The sequence below is a fragment of the Medicago sativa genome, chromosome 3, assembly GCF_051527215.1.
Source record: "Medicago sativa cultivar Bolivia chromosome 3, Bolivia_mono, whole genome shotgun sequence".
NCBI classification, from domain to species: domain Eukaryota; kingdom Viridiplantae; phylum Streptophyta; class Magnoliopsida; order Fabales; family Fabaceae; genus Medicago; species Medicago sativa.
In genome coordinates, this window is record NC_140751.1 from 73,740,905 (window position 1) to 73,764,754 (window position 23,850).

Genomic DNA, 23,850 nt, shown 5'->3' on the forward strand with positions numbered 1-23,850 from the left:
AAAGTGAAGCCTTGAAACTCCTTAGTTAGAGCTTCGATTTGTTTGTTCATAGCTGCTTGGTTAGCAAGGATAGCAGTTTGTTCACTCACCCCAAACACTCCTCTTTCTTTCTTCTTAGCTTTAGCACGATACTCATTTCCAGCCATGTTCTCAATTAAAGCTTGGACTTCATGATCAGTTTTGCTCTTGAGACTACCTCCCGTGGAAGCATCTAAGAACATTCTAGTGTTTGGTGTTACCCCCTCAGTGAAGATTTGGAGGTATTGTTTCTCGATGAACTCATGATTAGGGCACCTCTTAAGAAGCAAATTGAATCGCTCCCAAGCATCATACAATGATTCACCTTCTCCTTGCTTGAAGTTAGAGATCTCCATCTTCTTGTCCCAATACTTAGACATAGGGAAATATTTCTCCAAGAACTTCAGCTCTAACTCTTCCCATGTTTGGACAGTCCCGTTTGGTATTGTTAGCAACCAATCTTTTGCTCTTCCCGTCAAGGTGAAAGGAAATAGCCTTAGTTTCTTTTGTGCTTCCGTCACGGTGGCTGGTTGCACACAAAACTCGCAGGTTTCAGCAAAGTGGCTCAAGTGTTCATGAGGACTCATAGCATCAGTCCCATCAAATTGCTTGTCCCTCAAACCGTTGAGGACAGTTGTCTTGATGTCGAAAGCTACTGGGTTAGCTGGTTGAAAAGTATGGGTCAGTTGACCGCGATGAGTGGCTAATCCGTAGTCTCCTAGCTTAGGTCTCGGTGGTACAACTCCTTCTCCTTCCATAGTTGCAGATTTAGGAGAAGAGATCGTTTCAGATTCAGTTGAGAGTGGCTCCGGTATTTGTTCTCGAACACCCGGTGGAAAGGACTGAGCTAACCTTTGCGATCGAACAACTTTCCTAAGTGCTCTAGCAGTTCTTTCAATTTCCGGATCGTACTCTAAGTCGTCTGAGCTCTGTTTACCTCGCATAAACAGCAAAATACCTTAGTAGCACTGCACAACGCAAAGTAATCAAGTGAATATGAAAACAGAAAAATAAAAATTAAAAACAGAAATTTAAATTGCAAAAACCCTAAATTATAACGTAATTGCCTTGTTGAAATAATTCAACATTCCCCGGCAACGGCGCCAAAAACTTGATAGACGTTTGGCAAGTGCACCAAATACTATCGAAGTAGTAAAAATATCGATCCCACGAGGACTGTTTTTAACTTCAATAATTCAATTTCGTTATATAATTAGGATGTGTAAAGTTTATTTTTAGTTTGCCACTAGGCAGAAGATTTGGTTTGATTTTATGAAATCAAATAAAAGAAATTAGATTTGATTAAGAAAATATGAGAGAAAGATGAGATCAGATCCGTCGAATCCTCTAAGTTCCCCTAATTGGTCTACTGCACCTATTTGTTATGAACCCTCTTCTAGTTTACGATGATTAACAAATTAGCCCTAATCAATCCCTTGAGTTAGGACCCTCTTCTTAAACTACAACCCCTAATTCCTTAGGTGGTCTAATAATTCTTGAAGGTTTTACCGAACGTTAACCTATTATCACTAACAAACGATTATCTATTCCTAGACTAACCCTGTTTATTAGAACAATTCAATTAGGTCTAAGTTGAAAGCCATGGTCAGTGGTCATTCATTCTCACGAAATCAAGTTATATGTGATCAAGATATAAAAAGCATTAAGAACAATTGAATTGAATAAACTAGAATTGAATTCATAAACAAAATAGAGTTTCACAGCAACATGTGTCAATTAGGGTTACAAAGATTCATCTCGTATCTAATCTCTAAGAGATTTAGCTACTCATAATCGAGTTTACAAATAGCATAATCAACGAAATAATTAAAACATACATGAATTGGTAAAAGGTTGAAGAAATCGCCCTTCTAGCCGTCTCCGATGTCTCAAAATCGCACTTTGCTCTCCAAAATCGTAACCCTTGTTCTTCAGGATTAGTGCAGTATTTATAGAAGTCATGGGCCTGACCCATCAAAATCGCGCCGCGCCATGTATATAGGCGTGCCGCGATTTCCCTCAAACAGGGAGGATGTAATTTTGCTTCAAAAATCGCAGCACGGCTTGAAATTGGCGTGGCTCGATTTCCTTCGAACAGACTTACTTCAATATTTAAGCTTTTTGCACTCCAGAACAGTATAAATTGCATGAGAACTCTATCAAAATGTCACAATAAGTCCTAAAAATTACGTAATGACAGCATGTCATCATTAACATACAAATAGTAACATACAAACAAGACTAGTTGATTCAGTACAAGGTGTGCTGAAACCAACCCACCAAGGTTACAGAAATATACAAACAGTCAAGTATACTGTACAAACAAAAAAATGAAGAAAAACAAACAACACAAAATAACAGTAGAGAAACACAGAATATGATTAAGCCTCCAAATTGATAATCAAAATCGAAAGTAACGTATTTCGACTTTAACCACCAAAAAGACTGAAGCTTGACCATTTCACAAAGTGCATGTAAGTTTTCCTCTTTGTTCTGGAAAATGTGACGATTCCGCTCTTTCCAAATAACCCAAACAACAACTAACCAAATAATATTAAGAGAATAACGAACTTTAGTCGAGCATCCCCCTAACCCACCAAATTGGAGAAGGTGAGCCATTAAATTGCCATGAATAGGTGTAGAGAAACCGAGCCAACCACCAATAAGCTGCCAAATTCTACCATAAAAATTACATTTAACAAATAAATGATCCCTGTCCTTATTAGATCCATAGTTCGCCAAACAGCCCTGCTCGCGCAACCTCTAAGACCCTCCTTTTGAATAAATTGTCTTTAGTGAGAATACGATTCAAACCCAATCGCAAAGAAAAAATTGAGACTTTGAGAGGTACCACTTTAAGCCAAAGAACCTGAGAATTATGAGCAGCAGTGTTCTGAAAACCCACCGTTAAGCTACCTGCAAAACAACGAAAGTAAGTAGCTCCACACACTCCCCTATAAACTCCTCTTCCCAAGAAAATAACCTCCTCCGCCGCTTCGAAGCTTCACCATTCACTCCCCACCCCAAAGTAAACATCTCCGTCACGGTCGCCAACTTATTTTCAGCTAGCTCAAACAACCTAGGTAACCTCCAATGACCCACCCTCCAACCAAGGGTCTTTCTAAAACAGCGTAGAAGACTCATCCCCCACCTTTTTGCTAATGTTGTCGGTCAACCAACCCTCACCTAACATACCAATACCCTTTCTAATATCATTCACAGTCTTCCACCACACCAAACCACCACCCCCTCCAAGACACAACCGTCCCCAAGCCTCTCCGTAACGGGCACACAACACCCTATACCATAAAATCTGCTTCTCCTTCAACACCATTTACCAATCAGAGCTAAATTATACTCCCTTAACCTCCTAACCCCCAAGCCACCCTATTTTTTTTTCAAACAAATAGTATCCCATTTAATCCAGGATATTTTCCTAAAATCCTCACCCCCCCAACCCTACAAATGCGTTAAAAATAAAATCAAGATAAGAAATGATACCTAAGGGAGCCTTGAAGAAGGAAAGAAAGTAGACCGGCAAGGCATAAATAACATACTTATGAAGAATCAGGCGGCCCCCTATCGACAAATTATTACTCTTCCAACCAGATAACCATTTTCGAACCCGATCAATCAGCGGATACCAAAAATTCAATTTCCTAGGATCACCCCCAATAGGCAGCCCCAAATATAAGAACGGAAGTCGACCATGCTTGCAGTTCATAACCAAAGCAGCCTCATGCAACCAAGAATCAGAGGTATTGACCCCAAACAACCTACTCTTGTGGAAATTAACTTTGAGGCCAGAAATAACTTCAAACAGAATCAGCACCGATTTCTGAGCTCGAATGTTCGCCCAACTTTTAGCCCCCACTAAAAGAGTATCATCAAAAAACTGAAGATGAGTTATGCTACTGTTACCTTTCGGCCCCATCTCATAACCTTGAAACAACCCCTTCTCCACCAACACCTTCATCATAAAATTTAAACCTTCTGCCGCTAGCAAAAAGAGAAAGGGAGAAAGAGGGTCCCCTTGACGAAGACCTCTTTCCATCTTGAATTCATATGTAGGGTTGTCATTCGCAAGAACAGACATAGAAACTGATGAGATACATTCCAACATCCACGTCCTCCATTTACTTGGAAAATTCATTTTATCCATCACATCAATTAAATATCGCCAGTCCACTCAATCGTAAGCTTTTTCAAAATCAACCTTGAACAATAATAAATCTCTATTTCTATTAAGCGTGTCATCAACCAACTCATTTGTGATCATAATACCATCAAGAATCCGGCGCCCCTTCACAAAGGCTGATTGACTTTCTGAAATTACGATCCTGATCACTTGTCTCAACATGTTAGCAAGAACCTTTGAAAGAATTTTGTACACACTATTAACGAGAGATATAGGCCGAAAATTAGCCAAACATCGGGGGCTCTCGACTTTCGGAATCAAAACAATAAAAGTGCTATTTATTCCTAAGGTAATTTACCATGCCGGTGAAACTCATAAAAAAGGCTTCAAATCACCTTTAACACCTCCTGAAAATCCCTGTAAAAACCAAGATTAATATATCATCCGGCTCTGGACTTTTGAAGCTATCACACTCCCACACCGCCTTCTTGATCTCCTCCTCAGTAAAAGGGGCTGTCAACACCGAACCACTCTCCTCCGAGATCAAATTAAAAGAGAAATCTTCATAGCAGGCCGGTTGTGCGTAATAGACTTGAAATGATTTTGAAAATGATCAAACACAGCTCCTCTCACATCCGATACTTCCTCCACTTGCTCCCATTCACCTTGATAGAGATAATAGTGTTCACCCTCCTCCGTTCGGACATAATTGCGTGAAAGAATTTAGAATTAGCATCTCCCGCCCTTAACCAATTTAACCCGGACTTATTATTATTATTATTATTATTATTATTATTATTATTATTATTATTATTATTATTATTATTATTAGTGTTGAGATGGGCATTCTGTGTCCGTCTTTCTGATTTTTTTACTGCGCTAACACATATAAATTATAAACAATATATTTTTATGAAATTTTGATTAAAATTATATATATATATATATATATATATATATAGATATTTTTTACTTTTAAATAGTAACAAACTATGTTTATCCCCAGATCTCGGTGTCAATTTGGGTTCAAAATAATTTTAATCAAAATTTCATTTTTTGTTCGAAGAAAAATAAAATTTCATAAAAAAACATCGTTCATAATTTATATGTAAATTTCGGACAAAAAGACCCGAGCGCTCGAATGATAGTATAATATAGAATATTATTAAAATGTTGTATGAAGCATCCTCACGGCAGCGAAGCCACCAACCAGCATGTGGGGCGTGGCTAGGGTTGGGAATAGGCCAGGCCAGGCTTTGAAAGGCCTGAGCCTGGCCTACGAAAAATTATACAAGCCTAGGCCTGGCCTATGGCCTATCATAGGCCGTTTTTCCTGGCCTGGCCTGGCCTATTAAAAAGCCTGGCCTGGCCTGAAAGCCTACTTTAAAGCCTATTTAACATTAAGGTCATCAAAGAGTTCATTTTACCAACTAAATAGACAAAACAGGCCTTAAAGCCTACTTAAAAACCTATTTTACTAAAAACAAATTTTAACAACATAAATGGCTGTTTAAAAGCCTATAACAACAAAACAACAAATCACAATGAATTTAGAGCTAATAATAATAATCTTTCGTTAGTACTCATCAATATTTATCAACCATTTGAGTACAATTCACCAAAAAAATAGAAAGTCATATGATTTCATAAAGTGCTTGATATGAGAAAACAAAAAAAGAAATGAGTGATAGAGTGACACTCATTAGTCATAGACTCATAGTCACATGGTCTTAGTCAAAACTCAAAAGTGTAGCAAAAGTCAGCATGTCAACATATCACTCATAGTCAGCTCCATGTACATAGACCACCAAAATGATATCAAATCTTCAAGGTGTAGCAAAAGTCAGCATAATTCAACATATCACACAAGTCAGCAAGTTGATATCAAATCTTCAAGTTGATTTGTATCTCATCTTTATCAACCTTGGGAACCAAAAGAAAAAAATACTTTAGTTATTGGACTAAACAATACCATATGAATATATGAATAAATATTAGTAAAATATCATGACAAAGAATAACCTTTGATTTGTTCTTCACACCATACTTATGACGGAACCAATCACCACCACAAATGAGAGCTTCAACAGATTCTTCATTTAATCTAGAGCGAAATTCATCGATAACTCTACCTCCAGCACTGAATGTGGACTCGGATGCAACAGTTGAGATTGGAATAGCTAGTATATCAGCAGCCATCTTAGACAAGATCGTATATTTCATGCTGTTGTTCCTCCACCAGTCCAAAGCACTAAAGGATTCAGAGTTAGGAACAACATGAACACCTTGATCAAGATAATCTTGCAATTCTGACTTCGTGGGAGAAATGGCTTCTTGCTCCCGAATGGTTTGTAACATTTCATCAATTCCAGTGGCATTTTTAACATTTGTTTGAGAGGAAGATGGATTATCACAATCCAAATTAACATCAGGCATCAAATAAGACTCTTCCAAAGATAAGGCCACATACTCATCATATAATAATTCCAAGGAACGCCTAACTTTCTCTATAATCTCATCAGAAACTTCCTTGGATTTATATATCTTGGGAAAACATATACAAACACTGTGAAATTTGCACCTAGGATCCAAAACACTAGCTATAGCCATCAACAAATTACAGTCCCCCCAGTATTTGTCAAACTTCTTTTTCATTGGTTTTGCCATTTCTCTCATAAAGAGATCTTCATCTTCATCTGCCATATCAAGTACATGCTTCACCCTCCAGACCTCAGGCAAATACAAATTTGCAGTCGGATACTCACTACCTACATTCAAAATAGTTATATTAAACATTTCTAAGAGTAATAAAGTACAAAAATAGTTATATTAAACACTAGTTACATTAAACATTTCTAAGAGTAATAAAGTACAAAAATTAAATAGTTGAGAAACTACCTGAGATCACATGAGTAGCAGAATTAAACACTTCGAGCAGTTTACACACTTTCTCAACTTTGTCCCATTCTTCAGATGAAGGGGCATGATCATAGTGAGGCTCTTTTTCTTTGTAGACTGAAAATACAATTTTAAATTTCAAAGCGGTTGACAACATATTGAAGATTGAATTCCATCTTGTAGGACAATCGATGACGAGTTTCCTTTCTTTCAAACCTTTTTGCTCAACCAGATCACAAAAGTTCTTTAGCCTTGCATCATTGTGGTTAACATATTTGACACTCTCTCGAATATTAAAAATGATATCCTTAATTTTACTAAGGCCGTCCTGCACTAACAAATTCAAAATATGCGCACAGCACCTAACATGAAACAAATCACCATTAAGGATTAACTTTCTACTCAGCGATATATTATCCCTAAGATATTTCAAGCACAAATCATTGTAAGCAGCATTATCAACAGATACTGTAAATATTTTACTTTCAATCCCCCAAGTTTTCAAACATTTATGAATAGCATCAGCCACGTCAATACCACGTCTTGGTGCAGGCACTTTCACAAAACTCAAAACTCTTTTCTGAAGATTCCATCCCGCATCAATGAAATGTCCTGTGATAACCATATATTCAACTACTTGATGGCTAGATTTCCACATATCTGTTGTTAAACTAATCTTGCTCACACTTTCCAACTGTTTCTTTAAGATTTTTTTCTCATTCTCGAATAGTTTCAAACAATCACTTCTTGTTGTTTTATGAGTAACCTTGCGAAACTCAGGATTTGCAAATTCAAATGCCCACATCCAAACATCATCCTCAACAACATTAAAAGGATATTCATGAACCATTACAGCAGTTGCAATTATTTCCCTCATCCTTTCATTAGAGTATCCAACACCAGAAGTAAGAAAGGGGTTACCTGAACTCACACGCTTAAATGGAATAGCAGCTTGTCTCTTTTCAGTAGCATCTTGCAATTTCTTGGCTGTGCAACTTAAAAGATGTCGTTTCATTTGACTTGTGCTGGATCCTACCGTCCCAGTAGTATATTGTGCTTTGCAGTGTTTACAAACAGCTCTAAACACACCTTTAGTAATTTCCTTTTCATCGAAATCTTTCCAAATTACACTTGTTTTTTTCCTCTTTCTCCCAACAATTGGTTCAGCTTGAGTTTCTTCTTCTTGGGTTGCATTTGCTTCTGCTTGAGTTGTGTCTGCTCCTGCTTGAGTTGGTTCTTCATTTGCTTGAGAAGACATTTGCTATACATGGTAAAAACATTAATGAAAATGTGTTATATTAAGTAGAAAACTATTAATCAATTTTATTAGTTTCTGCTTATTGCCTTGTATATCAGTCTAATGAAAATGATTCAATACAAGGGATTAAAATCACTAAAACAAGACCCATGAATCATCGACCCATGAATAGAAAGAGAGAGAGAGAGTCGTTCATCGACCCATGAACAGAGAGAAAGAGGACTCTATACCCTGATGCAATATAAATCGAAACCTTCATTTCTTATTCAGTTTTCATGTTCATTCATTCATCAACGTTTGTTTCAGTGTTCTCAGAAAATCAATATGAGAAAATCAACGTTTGTTTCAGTGTTACAGATTAATGAAAAACTATATGAGAATCTGAAATTAATCTAAAAATAGATAGAAAGGGAAATGGAAAATAGAAATATAAGAGAAGCCAAAGGAATAGGATTCAAACCTGATCGATAAGGTAGCAGCAAGCAGCAGCGATTCAACAGGTGATACGGCGGCCGCGACGGTGCTCAAGAGAAGCCAAAGGAATAGGGTTTGTCGTTTCGTTTGTTTGATATGAGTCTGACTTATGTGACTCTCAATAAAAAATTATTTCTATTTATATTGGGATTGATATTTTTTAGCGGCCAATGGGAATTGGGAATGATTTTTTGTTGATATATATTATATTATAATAATTAGGCCTATTAGGCTTAACTTATGGTATAAATAGTCCGGCCTATCAGGTTTAACGGGCTTTTTTCAAAGCCTAAGCCTGGCCTGTTTTATTAAATAGGCTTTTTAAAAAGCCTTAGCCTGGCCTTTTTAATAAATAGGCCAGGCCAGGCCAGGCTTAAACAGGCCAGGCCGTAGGCCCCTGTAGGCCGGCCTAGCCTATTCCCAACCCTAGGCGTGGCCAAGCCTTGCAAACAGTTGGGATGAAATTATTATAGAGTCACATTCAATATTCATTATGTCAACTCAATAATTCACACAATTTGGGAATCCCCCCACAACGTTTACCAGATTCTAAGTTCTAACTATCACATCCTACATGCATATTATTGATTATACTAGCTTGGTCGGAAAAGGATCATATTGGGCGTTTTTTGTTGAAAATTTCATTTTTATATGGGGCTAACCTTGCATTAATCTTTTAACAATACTTTCATCATATTTTGACCTGCCTTCAAATATTTATTATCTTGTAAAATGTAGATGTTTGACATCATAGACGTGATCACAAGTAAACAATATATGTGCAATTTTTTTTTAGAGGAAATATATATGTAAAGATTAGTTACAACTTACATTAGTTAGTTGTTCTTATTAACTATAAAAAATTTATTAATATCACCCATAGTAGTAGAAGTTAAAAAAATGTGGTATATATATATATATATATATATATATATATATATATATATATATATATATATACATACATATATATATATATATATATCAGCAACTTGTCACCAAGAATAAAAGTTTTTTTTTTTTTTTTTGTGTCAAAGTTAAAATTTGTTTCATTTCCTGTTATCTCCAATGTATAATTTTAAATTATTCCCTCAAAAGAAAATTAAATTATTATTTGCAACCACAATTGCGGACACACATGATTTTAATGTCTCGGTATCGGTTGTACTTTTTACAATATAAAGGTTCACAGCGTAACCATGACGGTATAATTACCTTAATTTAAAGGCATGCTTCAATGGCCATGTCTCTGCACATCCTTCTGCGTTTACTTCATTCTTCTATACTATAGTTTTTTTTCTTTAAATAATCAAATAATGCTATATCATGCATGTAACAGCAGTTATTTCAGCACAAAATATAAAACAACTACTCATGTCATATGCAGACCAAGAAATCGTCGCATTTTTAAATAAGTCGGCTTTATTTTATCATAAAGGATATAATTTCATTTTTGACAACTAAGTACTCAGAACAGACAAATAAATATATTAAAAAAATCCACAAAGATTTTTATATTATTGCGTGTCTATATTATATAATCACTAAATATTAATAATGGCCACCTTCGTAATCAATTGGAATATGGAACCAATTTGTTAGATAGAAGAAGGAATGCATGATTTTCAATAGTCAACTCAAAATATAGGTAGCAGAAAATGGAGAACATTCGAATTTCAAACAGACCAATTCCACTTTTTTCTTTTTTCTCAATTCAAATATCATTTCTCACTTGTCACATTTTTATTTTCCAACAAATTATCACACCATGAAACTAATCATAAATTTTTCTACCGCTATTTTCCTTTTGTTTACTACTTCTATATCCGCTTACACATTTTCAGATCATATCACACCGAATTTCACTGCCTCATATCTTCAATTCATCGCTAACACCGGAACATTTTTGTTGTCTAGAAACAAAACATTCAAGGCAGCTATATTCAATCCTGGTAATCAACAAACAAGTTTCTATCTATGCATCATACATGCCGCGTCAAACACGATCATTTGGTCTGCTAACCGCGACGCACCCATCTCAGATTCCGATACAGTGAAACTAACTGTCGAAGGGATTACAATATTTGACAAAAATGGAAATTCTAAATGGTCAACACCACCACTTAAATCACAAGTACAAAAGCTTTCACTCACTGAGATGGGAAACCTTGTGTTACTTGATCAATCCAATGGTTCTCTTTGGGAAAGTTTTCAACATCCAACCGATACAATCGTTATTGGACAACGATTATCGGTTGGAGCATCATTGTCAAGTGCTTCATCCAATTCAAATTTGTCAACAGGAAATTACAAGCTGACAATAACTTCTTCTGATGCAATACTTCAATGGCATGGACAAACATATTGGAAAATTTCAATGGATTCAAAAGCTTACAAGAATTCAAATGATGATGTTGAATACATGGCAGTAAACACAACAGGTTTTTATCTCTTTGGACATAATGAACAAGTTCATGTATATCAAGTTGGTTTATCAGTAGCCAATTTTCGTGTCGCGAAATTGGCTTCCGATGGCCAATTTACTATTAGTAGCTTTTCAGGAACAAATTTAAAGCAGGAATTTGTTGGACCAGATGATGGTTGTCAAATTCCATTAGCTTGTGGAAGAATAGGTTTATGTAATGACAATAGTTTATCATCATCATCTTCTTCTTCTTCACCTGTTTGTTCTTGTCCTTCAAATTTCCATGTTGCATCGGGTAATCTTCGTGGTTGTGTTCCGAACGATGGGTCTCGTACTTTGCCATTAGCTTGTAATTCTTCAACCAATAATAATCATAGTCAGTCAAATTCTTCAGTTGTTTCATTTTTGAATATAGGCTATGGTGTGAGGTACTTTGGAAATATTTATTCTGATCCAATTATGTTTGGAGTGAGTTTATCTGATTGTCAAGGTCATTGTTCAAGTAACTGTTCTTGTTTGGGAATTTTGTATAGAAATTCTTCAGGATCATGCTATGTAATTGAAAATGAGTTAGGATCCATTAGTAATGGAGGTGAAGGTGACATGTTAGGTTTGATTAAAGTTAATGTTAGCCATGATATTGAAAATGAACAAAATTCTCAAAAAGATGGATTTCCTGTTATTGGTGCAGTGCTAATACCAATTGGCGGGATCATTTTTTTATTGGCTCTTGTTTTTTTTCTTATGTGGAGAAAATTTACAAAGTCGAAAAAACAAGAGGTGAAATTAGGGAAACAAATCTCAATCTCACAACATTCTTCAGGGGACTTGGATCATAATGACTTTTACATTCCTGGTTTACCGACGAGGTTTGATTACGAAGAACTTGAGGTAGCTACTGATAATTTCAAGACTCTGATAGGATCTGGTGCATTCGGCGTAGTGTACAAAGGTGTACTACCTGATAAGACTATTGTGGCAGTTAAGAAAATAATCAACATTGGAATTCAAGGGAGGAAAGATTTCTTCGCCGAGATTGCTGTTATTGGAAACATTCACCATGTTAACTTAGTTAGACTCAAAGGCTTTTGTGCTCAAAGGGGACACCGAATGTTGGTGTACGAGTACATGAACCGCGGTTCACTAGATCGGAACCTATTCGGTGGACATCCGGTTTTGGAATGGCAAGAGAGGTGTGATGTTGCCCTTGGAACAGCGCGCGGACTTGCTTATCTTCACAGTGGATGTGAGCAAAAGATAATTCACTGTGATATCAAACCAGAGAATATTCTTCTGCATGATCAATTTCAAGCTAAGATATCTGATTTTGGACTTTCGAAACTCCTTAGTCCAGAACAATCTGGTTTGTTCACAACAATGAGAGGAACTCGTGGTTATCTTGCTCCGGAATGGCTTACAAATTCAGCAATTTCTGAGAAAACTGATGTATATAGTTTTGGAATGGTGCTTCTTGAATTGGTTAGTGGAAGGAAAAATTGTTCTTTCAAGTCAAGAAGTCATAGCATAGATGATGATCATAACAACAGCAGTGGTAATAATGGAAATTCATCAAACTCATCAACAACAGGACTTGTTTATTTTCCACTATATGCATTAGAAATGCATGAACAAAAGAGTTACATGGATTTGGCTGATCCAAGGTTAGAAGGACGTGTTACAATAGATGAAGTGGAGAAACTCGTTCGTATTGCATTGTGTTGTGTTCATGAAGATCCATCACTTAGGCCTAACATGGTTACAGTTGTTGGAATGTTGGAAGGTGGAACTCCATTGCCACAACCTAGGATGGAGTCTTTGAATTTCTTGAGGTTCTATGGTCGTAGGTTTTCTGAGGCTTCTGTTATAGCAGAAGAGAATGAGCATGGTTCTGTGAGGATTCAACAACCGCGTGATTCAACCCGCTTCGTTAGCGGATTTTCTTACATATCTTCACAACAAATCTCAGGACCAAGATAGTGAATTCTGTTAATTAATTGTGCTTTCTTTCTTCTAATGTTAATTTTGTGTTCATATGTATAAAGGATGGCATCTCTATGTAATTTGAAGTAAAATGAAATGTATGATTTTTACAAGGCATCATCACGAAAAATTGTTCTAGATGGATTTTGCTAATACATTATTGTCCTTGAAAGAAGGAAGTGGTCACATTAGCCTATCTATTCTTTAAAATTTCAGCACTCATAGCTTATGAAGATTGATCTTGTTTACATATCTCATTGCGAACAATCACAATCCCATGACCTTTATGCCTTGTACTCTAAACCTTATCTTATTTCCATCAATATGTCATCATAACTACTATTTTAGGTAATTACTACAGTGAAAAAAAGTGGTAATCAATATAAAGTCTCAGTTGAAATGATGTTAATATCACATGATACAACTGTGTGCTAGCGGTAGTCATCGTATTTTACCCCTTGTTTCCTACTGGGGAATCTTGTTGAATTTGCGATAGCGATACTCAGCATAGGTTTTTGTTGAAAATTTGGCCGGGTTTTGATCATTGACGAGCAGAGGAAGAGGTCCAACCACGACCTCATGTGGAGGAGCAACAAATACCGCCCATGACATGCGCTTGCGTTCCTTGTTCACCAAGCTTCTATGCAAGACACTCTTGTACCTCCCATTGCTCAACACCTATACCATGTCAAAAAAAGAGTATATTTTGTACAAACTTCATTTTTGTATATTTTGTATAAATGATATGATATAATATACTAAAATGCGACATTTCATTACCTCAAGTTGGTCACCAATGTGCACAAAGAGTGCATTTTGCAAGTAATTTACGGCAACCCAATTATTGTCCTTCCAAACTTGAAGGCCTGGAACATCATTTGGAACAAGTAGTGTAATGGCAGACATATCAGTATGGGGCTCAACTCCTAATGCCAATTCAGGTTGTGGACATGGTGGATACATATTTATCTTCATTTCTAATTCTATTTCTTCACCTCCCAAACAAGACTTCAAAGTCTTACTCTCCAATTCTAGCCCTTCAGACAAAAGCTCCAAAATATTGTCTGTCACCCTTAACATTTCTTTATTGTATTCTTGTACTACTTCCCTACCACACACAAAATAATATAATTAGTTTCAATCATTTAGACATTATTAAAAAAAACATCAATTAGTTTATGTTTGTCTAATATAATGAAAATCACTTAAAAAAAAAATCGTGAAAAATCAATATGTAACAAACGGATGAAAACTTCTAAAATAGCAATAACAAACGGGTGATTTTGTCACAAAAAAAAGAGTTGTAACAAACGTGCTCAGTGTAAATACAAACCTGTACGAAGGAGGACTTTTGGGCCACATCTCATAATTCACCTTAGAAGGAGGAGACATGAGATGAAAATAATAATCAACCCATTCAACCTTTTCTTCCAGATTCTTGGTCATTTTAGTTCCATAGCCATCAAATTTACCATTTGATGGGTCATTTGCATATGCCTCTTTCTCCTTTTGAGGGAGAGAAAAGAACTCCTGGCCCACATCTTGCAAACTTTGAATAAGTTTTTGAGATATACCATGGTCAGTGATAACAAAGAAACCCCACTCAGAAGCAGCTTCATTGATTTTCTTCACTAAAAGATTATGTTGTTGAGACAATGAAATCATAGGCACAGTAACACCCTCCATGGCCTTAGTATTCTCTGGCCTTTCATTTGCTAAGCGAATGAATTGTGGTGGAAGCTCCTTTAGCTGGTTACAAGCTAAAGTTTGTACTCTTTTGACTTCCATTAACTTTAATGTGAATGATCAATAAATTTTTCCTTCAATTCTTGTGATATAAGATCAATGTAGGAGAGCTATATATACTAGGAATCATAATAAATCAATTGTGTAAGCTTGCATATTTGCATGCAACCAACCATTCAACAAAGTATATTCAAGGAATTATAATACCAAACATTTAGATGTGAACCGAAAAAAGAAAATCACTTTACAATATAAATAAATGGTTTCAACCATATTACTCCTTCAATTTAGACATGCCATGCTATCGTTTTTGCAACCAAATTAATGCATAACAACAATAATAAATAAAAGTTGATGCTTAAACTTAACTTGGAGTTACTCCAACAAAAACGGTAGATGGTTGAATCGAAACTCTTGTATTTTTCTTAAAACTTGTGTAAGTTATAATCCAATTGGAAAAAATATTTTGTTGTTTTTGCAGCAGAAAAAATCTAATTGCATTTTTAGTGTCAAAGGTAATCTTTAGTGTGTGTAACATTACAATGCAATTTAGTAATAGTCTTCGTCCACAAGTCCTAACTCAACTGGTAAAATGTCGAAATTGTTAGACCGGACGCCGTGACCGGAATTCGAACCCCGACATCTCCACGGGTTCGAACCCCAACACCTCCACTTGTGTGTAAGTTTATAATGGCTTTGTTATTTCATCTATCTATAAAAATAAAATTATAAAATAATAGTCTTCTCTTGCGAGCTTAAAGTATTTTTCAATTGCCAGTAGCTTTTAAAGATGAGAAATGATATTTTGACAACAACTTTTGGACAACTTTCTCTCTCATACTCACATGATATTGTTATCCTCTCTCTTCCTTTTTCTCTCTCCATTGTTTTTGACCAATAAGAAGTGAGAAAAAGAAGGTTGTCAACAAAGTTGTCATCAAATGGATGTCAAAATATCATTACTCTTTAAAGATACTACTTCAAGAGAGCTTGAACTTAGAACATCTATGTCGATCATTTTCATTCTCAATTTTATATTTATTGTCTTAACTAAAATAATTTCAAAATCAATTGAAAATATATCATTTTATTTAATTTTATATCTATCGGTTAGTTCAGCCATTAATTTTATCAAACAATTCAAATTCAATCATGGAGATTACTAGTTATTCGCTATCAAATACTCCCTCCGGTCCTATTTATAAGAGAAAGTTTGGTCAACAAAACTGGATGTATCTAGTTAAAAATTCAGTCTAAATACGTTAACTTTTGTTGACCCAACTTTTTCTTATAAATAGGACCGGAGGGAGTACTACCTCCGTTTCAAAATACATGTCCAAGTCAATCACTTCACACATGCCAATGCACAATTTTGACCGTTAATATCTTTAATTATCTAAAGTAAAAAATTATAAAAATTTAATATTTTGAAAATATTTGTCGAGACAAATCAAACAACATCATACATGCTAATATTTGCATTTACACATTAGTTTAAAAGTATGATCAAAGTAAGTCAAGTGAATAGTGCACATTGCAAAAATTGGACATGTATTTTGAAACGGAGGGAGTAGTTTATCCATTATTCTACATAAATTCATCTGTCATCAACTAAACTAACTTACTCGACATCCACCACTTTTCACCATCTTGTTTTATTGACAAATTTGTGGTAACACCAAACATTTATTTGACTCAAAATAACACCAAACTCATTTAGTTGGTGATACCGGAAATTCAACGGATTGTCCTTCAACAAATAGTCAATGCGGGGGTCTTGGGGAAAGTGTGAAAGAGAAACTTTTAAGATCAATTTTTCCCTAAAAAAAAAAAAAAAAAACTTTTAAGATCCATTTGTGAGATTTTGGAGGCTAGAGTTTTCGTAGACTATGTTGGAGTTTAAGATTTTAAAAAGAAAAAAAAAGTTAAAAGAATTTAATCAAAAAATAAATTTAAAAAAATCTAAGATTTATAATCATATAACAATTCAATTACATTTTATATCATGGTTGATTTAATTAGAAAGGAAAAAATAAGCTCCCCATTCCTCAAAACGCTTCTCTGTTTGGGACGAAGAAATGAAAATGAAAGAAATGATATATCCTAAACTTAAACGAGGTTTAATTTTCTTCATAATATAAAATTTCATCAAAACAAGGAAACTCAAAAATTGTATTAGAGAATAATTTTATAGGGTTTTTGAAAGTTTAGATAAAATCACAAAGTTCAATCTATATTGTCACAATACTCTCAACATTAAAAAAAATAAATATAGTAATGATAATAATTTATTTATCATTTTGTACAGAAACACTCTAATAAGATCTAATATTTCTTGTATGTTCTTCTCATCTCCTCCCTCCAAAGTTCTTCACTCCTCACTCCTCCCAACCATCAAATACAACTTTAGGGTCTATTTAGGTGTTTATGAAGGGATGTTGTATTGAACACCTTCATTAATAAAATTAGTTATTGGAAAAGGAGGGGAAGGGAGGAGTGGGAAAAACTTCGGTAAAAGGATGGAGGAAAGAGGAATGTAAGAAATGATAATCAATCAACTTGAATGAGGAGGTTTATTTTTCTTTATGACACAAAATAGGAGAATTATAAAATTATATTCGAGGGGGATTTTAAACGGGTTAAATAAATTCTTCAAATTCAATCTAGGTTATTATATACTCTCAATATATAGAAATATATTAATAAAAAAATATTTGTTTATTATTCTTTATAGAAACATTCTTTTAAATAAGATGTTAAATCTTTTGATGGGGAGTTTTGTCATCCATTGAGGTTCTATCCAACTTGACGGATTAGTCTCAAGAGTTGTGCTTCTAGGTAGTCATTAGAGTCTGACTTCTTCAGATTCTGATTTGAAACCTGGCTTCTCTTAAAAATTATTTGCTCTCTATTTGTTCTTTCTGAACCAATACTTTGATTAAGACATATATATTGTTTAAACTTATTTTGTTCCTACAAAGTTTGACACTTGGTATTCTCTCTCTCTCTCTCTCTCTCTCTCTCTCTCTCTCTCTCTCTCTCTCTCTCTCTCTCTCTCTCTCTCTCTCTCTCTCTCTCTCTCTCTCTCTCTCTCTCTCTCTCTCTCTCTCTCTCTCTCCCTCCCTCCCTCCCTTTTCCCTCCCTCCCTCCAAGAACCATTGAATGGAAATGTATTACCATATTAATCTGACATTGCACTACAAAAAATAAGCTTGATTGCGGAGGTTTTATTGGGGAGGTTTTTAAAAAACCCCGCAAATTGGCTTATAAAATGACGCGTGCACTTGATTATGTAACAAATACTTATTATTCTACGGCGGTTCAAAAACCCCCACAAAATTGAAGTAATTTTTCCCATTTTTCCATTATCCCGCTTGTTTTTCCCTATGCGCTCTTTGTTTTCACAAAAATAAAAAAATAAAAAAGGTTATGGGTAAAGAAACTCATATTTCAGAAACAAAGAACCCATCTCACTCTCTCTCTCTCAACGTGAAAACCTCTGTCTCTCCAAACGCATGGTTCTAACAGTCTCACTCTCCGTCGCCGCGCCGCCACAAAATCGTATGTCAATCGATTTGTTTACATTCCAATTTGTGTTTCTTTACGATCTTTTTTTAGTTCCGAGAATAGCTCGCTCAGTCATCAATCTACTTTAGCTTACTCAATCATCCTTCTCACTCGAAATCCATCCAGAAAGTAAGTGAATAACAAAACTCATCTCTGTATATTGATTTGTTTACGGCTAGGTTGTGATTTGGGATTTTAGGGTTTCTGATTTGGGGTTTTAGAGTTCTAATTTGGAGTTTTTGATTCACGTGCTCCTTCAGGTTGTGATTTAGGATTTTTGGGTTTCTGATTTGGGGTCTCTGATTCATGCTTTCCTTCAAAATTGGGTTTTAGGGTTTCAGATTTGGGGTTTTTTTAGTTGGTTTTAGTGTTTATGATCTGGGTTTTTATTTATTTATTTATTTGTTGCTACATTGTGATTTTGTGTTTTTGTGGTTTTTGTTACTGATCTTTTTTTGTGGTTTCTATTTCATGAATTCAGTCATGGATGCTGTAAATTTGAATGTATGACTCTATTGTTGGGAGTCTTGATTTGGAAATAAAAGAAATCAGAAGCATTGCTATCAAGCAGACTTTCATGCACATTAAGTCACTTTGATACTTGGTATAAGATATTGAGTTCCAACAAGTTACACTAGTCTAATGTCCTTATTGTTATACTGACAGAATAGTCTAATAGTCTAATGTGTGAGCGGCATACGACTTCGAAGTTGTCTGCGTTTAAGGATTTGCATAGGATTACGTCTATGGGGTTTAGAGGTGAAGCGCTTGCTAGTATGACTTATGTGGCGCATGTTACTGTTACTACTATTACTAAAGGCCAATTGCATGGTTACAGGTTAGGTTTCTTTCTCTCTTTCAATTCAATTTCTGTAGCATCGACACCTCTGATGAAATGTGTGTCCGGTGTCTGACATAGACACCGAGACATTTGATTAAGTTTGAATAATCTATTTTCTCAAATTATTACCCGTACGTACAAACGCCTATCATGATAAGCGATTATGTATAAGCTATTTCTATAGAAAAAGATAAAATAAATTTAAATTATTTTCTTATAAGTTGTTTTTATAATCTATCTTGAAGAACTTATGAAAATAAGCTGAAAACAGCTTATGAACAATGTCATAAGCTGTTTTCATATGTTCTCCCAAACAGTTTTGCAAAACTTATGTTAGTAGATAAACTCAAATAGGTCAATCCAAACTGGCCTAAACTAAAATTAGTGAAATGTCATAAGTTGATTTTAATTAATTGTCTAGTTAATGAAGACAAATTGAAGGTTATTATTAGGATGTTCTATTTCGATTATAGAAATGCTAGTACTCTTTTTGGAACTATGTTGTGATTAAATGTTTATGCTCTTCTAAATAAACAATTGAAATCGGAACATTAATTCAGTCTCTGAAATTGTAGATGACATGCAATTTGGTTCTTGAAATTAACAAATCTCAATATTACTAGTCTTTTTAGATTTGTCAATTTGGTTCCTGATAATGTGATTGTGAAATTTTTAATTTTGAGGATCATTTTGAAATTACGTTAATTTCAGAGACTAAATTGCTTGACTCTTACAATTTCAAGGACTAGATTAGTGATTCACTCAATTGGAATTGAATGTTTACATGTAACCGATTGAGATTCTTGTGCCTGCATGTGCATGTGCTGTCAGGTTGAGAATCTATTCTATAATATGGCTGCAAGGAAGAAGACGCTACAGAATTCCTCGGATGATTACTCAAAGATAGTAGACGTTGTCAGCCGGTTTGCAATACATCATACCAATGTCAGTTTCTCTTGCAGAAAGGTTGGTTTTTGTAACTTGAACAATAAAACTAAGCTTATTTACCACTACATTCTTATAGCGGTATGCGTTGTGAGTTATGTATGTTAATTAATTTCCACTGATCATTTGGGACTCTACTATTACTATTAGCACGGAGCTGTTAAAGCAGATGTTCATACAGTAGCCACATCTTCAAGGCTTGATGCCATCAGAACAGTTTATGGGGTCTCAGTTGCTCACAATCTGATTGAAATTGAAGCTTCAGACAATGATCCATCTTCTTCAATTTTTGAGATGCATGGTTATGTGTCTAATGCTAACTATCCTGCCAAGAAAATCACTATGGTGCTTTTCATCAATGGTATACATTATATTAGCTATGTAAACATAAACTATGATGCGTTTTGAAATGTTTAGAGGTGTTTATAGTTATTAGATGAAGTCTCTGCCAGTGTTTGTTTATTCTGTCAGATAATATGTTTTGCCACATAGAAACTCATAAGGTTCGTAATTGTGTTTGTTTACTGCTGTAATTTTGTTTTGTTTTTTACGAAGTTTCGTCAATGTATTTTAACTAATGAAGTGTTTTTTTTTTTTTAAATTTCAGTCGAGCTTAATTCATCTTTGAACACAAGAGGATCGTGTGGTGGAGGCAACATCTGATGTTTTTAGAGTATATTTAAGATTATATGTTAGTTTTATGTTTTATATCAAACATCAAACCACAGTTGGTTAGATGTTCAAGTTGAACAAGAGTAATATTAGTTGTATATTTAAGTTGAACAAGAGTAATATTAGTTGTATGTTTAGTTCTGATGATATCCCTTTTAGAGGAAGACATATTTTATTCTATTATGTATTATGTGTTGTATTGTTACATTTGATATTTGATTATATATGATTTTTTTTAACTACATATATGCTATAATGGTTAGATATTTATTTTGGAATTTTGAGTGTAATGATATAATTTATTAGATATTTACCATTCCAATAAATTAGAAGAAAAAAGTAAAAAAAAATAAAGATCCACAAAAGTATAAAAATGCATAATTTATTTTTTAAAAAAATATTATTGTATTTGAGGAGGTTAATAACCCCCACAAAATGGTTGACATACTGCGGGGGTTTTTTGGAAGCAATACCAGCGGTTGGCCAAAACTCCCGCAAATAATTTGTGGGATTAGAATAAGCGGGGGTTTTGAAAACTGCCACAAAATATGTTGTGGAGGTTAAAAACCGCCGCAAAATAGTGAAAAAACCGCCGCAATTCATGCGCGTTTTTTGTAGTGTTGGAGCATTGGGTACAATGGACCCACCACAATCAACCCGAAGTTGGTTATAATTATGTTATTACATGTAACTCGTAAGTCCCTCTCTCTATACCACCTTATCCCTCTCTCATTCTTCATACTTATGTTACATATTACTTTTTACAACAACTTCGATCACATGTATATCACAAGCATCATTTCTTTCCCCTTCATTCTTCATGTAGTAAAGAAGTATCTTGAAGTCACGCATGTCACATGAAAATGAATATTATATATTTTAGATATATAAAGAAAATTTTGAGACCAAGATTAAGAGGTTCTTTGTTACAACTTCTTTTAGAAAACAATTAATTTTGAAAAATATTGCATATCTTTGCTACAAATATATTTTATAAAAAAAATAAGAAAATAACTTTTGAGTTGCTTTTAAGAAGTTCAAGTTAGATGTACATGTACTTCAAAAAATTTCTTACGAATGAAAATTTGAGAAACAAAAGTTACATGGGTTTGAAGAAAATTTATATATATCTATAGAACAATTAAGCATTAGAACATTGTGGTTTATTGCACTCTTTTTTATCACATAAAGAAAATACAACAATTTGGGCTGGCTCTGTTCAAAAATAAATAAATTTGGACTGACTTTTTCACTTTCTAATTTTACCCTTTTAGAGTATTTTATTTACTATTTTATCCTTTTTTTTAATATTACTTAAATTATTAATTAAAAAATAGTTAAATCTCATTAATATAGGAATAATATTATCTATAACGATGTATAAAGAAGATAGAAGATTTTGGGTTAGATTATTTATTATTATTTTTTTTTTTTAAAAAGGACTAGAACTTATTATTGATTGAAAATATCCCTAAGGACTTCAGGTACAATACAGGAAGGAGTTTCCTCAATCCATATTTTATTGGGCTCAATAAGAGCTTGTTGGGTCAGCTTATAAGCTGCCCCATTACCCTTCCTACCCACATGACTAAATGATACTTGTCTTAGTCTCCTAGTCCTAAACTAGATTCCTTTTATCACATTACCCATATAATGATTAGGTGTTGGTTTTTTGTCATTAAGAATTCGAATAAGCTGCTCACAATCTGATTCAAATGTAACTTCCATAAAGCCACAATCTGCTGTAAATTCCAGAGCTAGATAGATCCCGTAAGCTTCCGCTACTGCCGGTTCATTGAATCCCTCCATGTGCCATGTTGCAGCTGCGAACACCTCGCCGGACTCATCGCGACAAAGAGCTCCCAAGCCCCAAGTCTTCTCTTCCGATAGGTTAACGTCTGTGTTGATTTTGAAAACGTTTTTGTCCTATTTGCGCCAAGTGACTGCTCTAGATTGCTGATGTCTGTTGTGTGAAGTCATTTGATTATGCATCATTGTTTCAGCTGCTTGATTGATTGTATTGCATGTCTTGTAATCATGAACTTTTCTGCGAATTAGATCTAGAATATCTTCTGCATTTGATTTACTATCCTCAAAGATGAACTTGTTTCTAGTGAACCAAAGATTGTAGACCACCGAGACTGTGTATATGAGGGTTTCTGAGTCTGTATTTAGGATTATATGTTTAAGCCAGTCCTTGAAATCATACACTGGGTGATCTGGAAATTTGATATTGAGGTTGAAGCCAAACCAGATTTTTCTAGAGAAAGGACATTCCATAAAGGTGTGATTGATTGTCTCCAATTTGGTAGTACACCTTGGACAGAACATGTCATTTAGGAGCCCTTTAGAGTGTAGCACAGCCTGGACTGGTATAGCATCATTTAAAATTCTCCATAGGAAATCTTTATGTCTAGGGATGGTCTGTAGATTCCAAAGTGCTTTCCATATAGATTGCTCAGTAGATATATTGGAGGGGCCAAAGTTTCTGCTGAAGTGTCATTCCCTAATGCTGCTATACCCTGATTTTACTGTATAATTACCATCATTGGTGTACATCCACATGTAATTATCTTCAATTTCTTCTTTAATAAGGGAAAGTTGCATTATCTGATCTTTTTCAAAACATAAGAAATGGTTGTCTAGGATATTCTATTGCCATTTCATTTGGTCCTCCATCATGAGGTCCTTTACAACTTTTATGTTAGTGGTGTTGCTTGGTGGAGAAATTAGTTTAAAACCATTCTGATGAGGCATTATTTAAATTATACCCTTAAACAAATTTTTCTATAATGATGCTATATTGTTGATGCCATTAAAAAAGATAAAATTTTATATTATATTTGTTATATTGTTGGTGTAATTTTAAAAAATAAGCATGTTGTTAC

General features: G+C 34.6%; 4 protein-coding genes and 1 non-coding gene across 9 annotated transcripts; 3 read left to right on the top strand and 2 right to left on the bottom strand.

Annotated features, from left to right (window-relative positions):
* Positions 1–276: 276 nt before the first annotated feature.
* On the top strand, positions 277–383 carry LOC146940048 (small nucleolar RNA R71). The gene has a single exon (XR_015033798.1). It is a non-coding gene; the product is annotated as a small nucleolar RNA R71 (small nucleolar RNA).
* Positions 384–5,705: 5,322 nt separating this feature from the next.
* Positions 5,706–8,970, bottom strand: LOC146940049 (zinc finger BED domain-containing protein RICESLEEPER 2-like). Its single transcript, XM_085753633.1, has 4 exons — positions 8,773–8,970; positions 7,055–8,315; positions 6,179–6,924; positions 5,706–6,079 (listed from the first exon to the last, which is right to left on the bottom strand). Exons 2-4 carry the CDS (start codon positions 8,310–8,312, stop codon positions 6,041–6,043), a joined length of 2,043 nt encoding a protein of 680 aa, XP_085609759.1. The 5' UTR covers positions 8,313–8,315; positions 8,773–8,970; the 3' UTR covers positions 5,706–6,040.
* A 1,397-nt stretch (positions 8,971–10,367) lies between these two features.
* On the top strand, positions 10,368–13,377 carry LOC146940050 (S-locus lectin protein kinase family protein). The gene has a single exon (XM_085753634.1). The coding sequence runs from the start codon at positions 10,555–10,557 to the stop codon at positions 13,186–13,188; it is 2,634 nt and encodes an 877-aa protein (XP_085609760.1). The 5' UTR covers positions 10,368–10,554; the 3' UTR covers positions 13,189–13,377.
* LOC146940051 (flavonol synthase/flavanone 3-hydroxylase-like) lies at positions 13,312–15,037 on the bottom strand. Its single transcript, XM_085753635.1, has 3 exons — positions 14,525–15,037; positions 13,972–14,299; positions 13,312–13,869 (listed from the first exon to the last, which is right to left on the bottom strand). The coding sequence occupies exons 1-3, from the start codon at positions 14,977–14,979 to the stop codon at positions 13,657–13,659; spliced, it is 996 nt and encodes a 331-aa protein (XP_085609761.1). The 5' UTR covers positions 14,980–15,037; the 3' UTR covers positions 13,312–13,656.
* Positions 15,038–18,331: 3,294 nt separating this feature from the next.
* On the top strand, positions 18,332–21,204 carry LOC146940052 (DNA mismatch repair protein MLH1-like). 5 transcript variants are annotated; one of them, XM_085753638.1, is made up of 5 exons: positions 18,357–18,498; positions 18,986–19,342; positions 20,177–20,311; positions 20,441–20,651; positions 20,898–21,204. In XM_085753638.1, exons 3-5 carry the CDS (start codon positions 20,198–20,200, stop codon positions 20,951–20,953), a joined length of 381 nt encoding a protein of 126 aa, XP_085609764.1. In that variant the 5' UTR covers positions 18,357–18,498; positions 18,986–19,342; positions 20,177–20,197; the 3' UTR covers positions 20,954–21,204. The 5 variants fall into 5 exon arrangements, with proteins under 5 accessions (XP_085609762.1, XP_085609764.1, XP_085609763.1 ...); XM_085753637.1 differs by having other exon boundaries at positions 18,373–18,633; XM_085753639.1 differs by having other exon boundaries at positions 18,386–18,633; positions 19,171–19,342.
* Positions 21,205–23,850: the final 2,646 nt, after the last annotated feature.